The following is a 4,996-nucleotide window of genomic DNA, read 5'->3' on the forward strand; positions in this document are numbered from 1 at the left end:
ACCAACATGAAGAGTCAACATCAACTCCAGATGAAGAGACAGAGCCACAGAACAGAGATCAGAGGAAGAGAAGAGACAGAAGTCATGTTGAAAGTATGGACAGCTATGAAATGTCAGAAGGTCAGTGTGACTCTGATGTTAGAAAAATGAAACAAAAACCATCTCCAAAAGAAAAGAGATTTTCCTCTGTAAAATCTGGTAAAAGAACAAAAATTTCACATAATATGTCCGTACACATGATAGCCAAATCTGATGATAGATCTTATGTATGTGATGAGTGTGGTAAAAATTTTAGTAATAAATCTGAGTTCAAAATTCACTTGGGAATCCATAGAGGAGAAAAAATAATTTCTTGTAAAGAATGTGACAAAAGTTTTACTAAAATATCTAGTCTTAAAATACACATGAGAACTCATACAGGAGAGAGGCCTTTTTTGTGTGAAGTATGTGACAAAAGTTTTATCGTAATGTCTCATCTTAAATCCCACATGAGAACTCACACAGGAGAGAAGCCTTTTATGTGTAAAGAATGTGAAACACGTTTTAGTGATAAATCTACTCTCAAAAGACACATGAGATCTCACACAGGAGAGAAGCCTTTTTTGTGTAAAGAATGTGAAACAAGTTTCTGTGATTTATCTAGTCTCAAAAGACATGTGAGATCTCACACAGGAGAAAAGCCTTTTTCGTGTAAAGAATGTCAAGCAAGTTTTCGTGATTTATCTGGTCTCAAAAGACACATAAAAACTCACACAGGAGAAAAGCCTTTTTCGTGTAAGGAATGTGCAAAAGGTTTTGGTGCTGTGTCTGATCTCAAAAGACACATGACTACTCATACAAGAGAGAAGCCTTATTTGTGTATAGACTGTAATACAAGTTTTAGTCGAATATCTGATCTCAAATCACATATGAAGAATCATATGGGAGAGAAGCCTTTTCCTTGCAAAGAATGTGCAAAGGGTTTTAGAACCGTTTCTGGTCTCAAAAGACACACGAGAACTCATACAGGAGAGAAGCCCTTTTCATGTAAACAGTGTACAACAAGTTTTAGTCTTTTGTCTAGTCTCAGAAGACACATGAGAACTCATACAGGGGAGAAGCCTTTTTTGTGCATAGAATGTGATAAAAGTTTTAGTCGAATATCCTATCTCAAATCACATATAGGGACTCACATGCGAGAGAAGCCTTTTTTGTGTGAAGTATGTGCAAAAAGTTTTAGCTGTGTATCACATCTCAAAACACACATGAGAATTCACACAGGAGAGAAGCTTTTTTTGTGCAAAGAATGTGAAACAAGTTTTGGTAATATATCTAGTCTCAAAAGACACATGAGAACTCATACTGGAGAGAAGCCTTTTATGTGTGAAGTTTGTGATAAATGTTTCAGTAGTGTATCTCATATCAAAGAGCACATGAGAACTCACACCGGAGATAAACCTTTTTCTTGTCAAGAATGTGAAACAAGTTTTAGTCTTTTCTCTAGTCTCAAAAGACACATGAGAACTCATACAGGAGAGAAACCATTTCTAGACAAAACATGTAATTAAGAATTAAGTGAAAACATAAATAAATATGTTTAACTGCTAATCTGCAAATTCCCGAACATTTGCCAAGGCCCCACTAAGCCTTCAAATGGTGTCTCAGTCAGTGGAATACAATCACACTACTGTCTACTGACGAGCTGTTTGGAGATTCTGCTTTTATTTTTCAGCAAAACTTGGTTAATTCTCACTCTACTAAAGATATCTAAAGCTGCTTATTTTTAAACATCTGTTTCTGTGTTAACCAGCAAATTACAATCTATTTTATCATTTACAGTGCTTGGCATAGAGTCCACCCCTATACATTTTTCAGGAAACCTTTAGTGTCCTTTCAGAATCAACATTTTCTATGAGATTCTTGATCGTTTTATGTTTTGGAGTTCACAAATTGTTCGATAAAACTAATCCTTTTGGAAAGTTTGGAAATGGCTCTTTTGTTCATTGAGCTGCTGATTAAATACGTTTTTTTTTAAAGAGGGTATACTCAATTATGCTGAGCACTGTATAAGCCACTATAATCACATTGCTCAAAATATGATTCTATACATTGTGAGTTTTACCTTTGTGTTGATTAACAAAAATATTTAACTTGATCTCAAAATGTTTTCTTTGACATATACTTGGAACTTGAAATGTCTTGTTTAAAATCATGACAGTAAGATTTGATTTTTAAAATTGCGTTGATAATGTTCTATTTTTTGTTTGATTTTTATTAGTATATTTTTTATTTGTATTATAGTTTTTTAAGGTTAAGGTAACCATTGTGGTTGTAAATTATGCTTTGTCCAAGTCTGCGTGTTACCACTTTATGTTGTAAGTAAACATTTCAATATTGTTTAATAAATGTAAAATAATGGCAGTTTATATTTATTTGATTCATGTTAGTAAATAACAGTTTTATGAAGAAAAGTTTTTCTTAAAATTGTATCAAAGAAGAGTTAGATAAAGAGTCAAACTCGTGTTTGGGTTGTTGTGATTCCTGTTTTCTAGTAGAGATTAAAGTGTTTCTCTGTTCCTTTTAGTTCTCAGTGTTCTGTCTCAACCTTTCCTGAGAAGAATAAAGTGGACGTGGACATCAGTCAGAAGTGTGGAGTCTTTCCCACAGTGTGGCTTTCTGCTGTTTGTTGGTTCTCTGCAGGTTCCAAAGCTGGACTCCTCAAGTCCAGTTCTGACTGCTGAACTCAGGACTGAGGTCAGATCACAGAGCTCCATCCAATCATGTGATTGTTTCATCAGTCAGATTGACTCTTTGATGTCTTTCTTCAATCTGCCTGTTTCAGCTCTGAAACATCTGCAACTCTTCAGCAAACACCACTTTCTGTAGCAAAGCAGCTTTTCTTGTAGATCTTCATGATCAACGTCCAGCTGTTCCAAAGGAACTGAAACCATTGGAAGTAGCAGTGTGAAGATGGCGTCCACTCACTCACTGAAACCACACTTTGTTCTGTTCTGCACACAGATTTGTTGTTGTTTTTATAGAGTCTTTCTGGGGCCTCTTTCAAGAAGCAGGTTTTGTTTGAACTCTGAGTTTGTGAACTCCAAATTCACCAAAACTCTGAGTTTTCGGGTTAGCCGGAGAATGATTTGAACAAAAGCAAAGAGGATTTTTGACACGGAAATTGATGACGCTTCCAGAAAAAAAGAAACATTCCCAGCCAGCGCAGATTGGCTTGTTATATTTATGAAACGCCATCTGCTATCCCTTCTTAGGAAGACAACGCAGACTCTGAAGGATCCAGAACAGCTGATTGACAAGCTTGTCTCCTTTCTTATGTGGGTTGCCATAAAGCAAACTGCAGATGGAATTAAAGACGGCGACATAATCGCTAATGGACAGGATATCTATTTGGTTCGACATGGCTGGATCTACAACAGTCGTACCAACCGGTAGCAGGAGCATCACCATAAAAACTTCCAGTCATGAAAAATCGCATTTCACCGTGACGTTGGCAGCGAAAGCAGACGGCACAAAATTGAAACCGTTGTTGTGTTTCGAGGCGCAAAGCGGGAAGTGGCAAGACTACAGGATGTCCAGGAGACTGTGGTGGCGACCTTGGTAAGTGGATGGATGAATCAGGAATTACTTACTTACTGCCCTTTACGCCTTGAGACGCTTAGGGCAGCAACGTAATCTTTCCATTTCTGACAGTCACAGGCCAAGGTGTAGATTGTTCCCCAGGTGTATCCAAATTCTTTTAGCTCAGCCTCTACTGTTCGGCGCCAGGTGATTTTGGGCCATCCTCTTTTTCTTTTTCCATCCCGTGTCCAGTGTGGTGCTGTTTTTATGATTGTGTTTTCTTCACTCCTCAGTACGTGTCCTATCCATGTCCAGCGTCTTTTGAAGATAATTGTAGACATGTCTTCTTGGTTGCAACGGGACAATAGGATTTAATTGGAGATCTTTTGGGGCCAGAAAATCCTTAATATCCGCCTTAAATTTCTGGTGTGAAAGTTGGAGAGTTTTGTTGAGTCTTGCTGTGTCATTCTCCAACACTCTGCTCCGTACAATAACACCGACAGAACACAGCTGCTGTAGAGTTTCAGTTTGGTCTTGGTGTTATACCGTGATGACTTCCAACTATTGTTCGTACTGTTGAATGTAACACTTGCTTTATTAATCCTTTTCTGTATGTCCTTATTACTTCCACCATCTGATGTTATGATGCTACCCAAGTAAGTAAAGCTTTCTGTGAATGGTAGATTCTGATCATTGACCTTGATTGGGGTCTGAGATGAAATGTTCAAGGTCAGAATCTCTGACTTTTTCTGGTTGATTTTAAGACCGACTTGGGATCCAAATTGACTCAACCGGTCAGTCTTCTCCTGCATGTGTTGGTGAATATGAGAGAGCAATGCCAGGAATTAACTAAATGGTAAATGCAGTATACTTGTATAGCGCTTTCTACCCTCCTTCGAGGGCCCAAAGCACTTCCTGTTACGAGTGAGTACAAAATAATAGTTTAGTTCAACTTATTTTGCTGAGAATGCAATTAATTACTTTGCTTTTAAAATGAAACATTTCCTTGTATACTTTCTCAATATTAAATCTTTCTCGACAGTCGATACACAAAACTGCATGCACCACATGTTGAAGAGGATGAAGAGGAGCTGGTTCCAGGAAGTCTGGACCATTCTGAGCATGCAACGATGTAGGTTATTTTCCCATCTTTTTATAATTTGTAATTCCAAACTCAATGCACAAAAACTGTACTTTATGTAGATTTAAGAATAATTGTAAATATCATTACAGGGAAAAGACTGACCATCTACTGCCTGATGTTATTTCAAACCTTTCGAGTGTTATTGACCTTACCCAAGTTAGCAGTTTTGACATTCCCAGGGGTAATGTTTGGGATGGTGGAGTCAGGGGGTTCAAACGTCCAAGTTTTTTTGAAGCCTCTGACATACTGGTGAAATTCAGTGATGACGCTGGAATTTTTGAAGAGGGACATGGG

The 4,996-nt window shown here is 37.6% G+C and overlaps 1 protein-coding gene across 1 annotated transcript; it reads left to right on the top strand.

Moving 5' to 3' along the window:
* The first annotated feature begins 8 nt into the window (after nucleotides 1-8).
* LOC112138727 (gastrula zinc finger protein XlCGF57.1-like) lies at nucleotides 9-2,619 on the top strand. Its single transcript, XM_024261351.1, has one exon. It carries the CDS (start codon nucleotides 96-98, stop codon nucleotides 1,545-1,547), a length of 1,452 nt encoding a protein of 483 aa, XP_024117119.1. The 5' UTR covers nucleotides 9-95; the 3' UTR covers nucleotides 1,548-2,619.
* The last annotated feature ends 2,377 nt before the right edge of the window (nucleotides 2,620-4,996 follow it).

The sequence above is a fragment of the Oryzias melastigma genome, linkage group LG15, assembly GCF_002922805.2.
Source record: "Oryzias melastigma strain HK-1 linkage group LG15, ASM292280v2, whole genome shotgun sequence".
Classification (NCBI taxonomy): domain Eukaryota; kingdom Metazoa; phylum Chordata; class Actinopteri; order Beloniformes; family Adrianichthyidae; genus Oryzias; species Oryzias melastigma.

What these genes read in the sequence shown, in the direction of transcription:
- LOC112138727 (XM_024261351.1), top strand. Translation starts at nt 96, where the DNA reads ATGGACAGCTATGAAATGTCAGAAGGTCAGTGTGACTCTGATGTTAGA.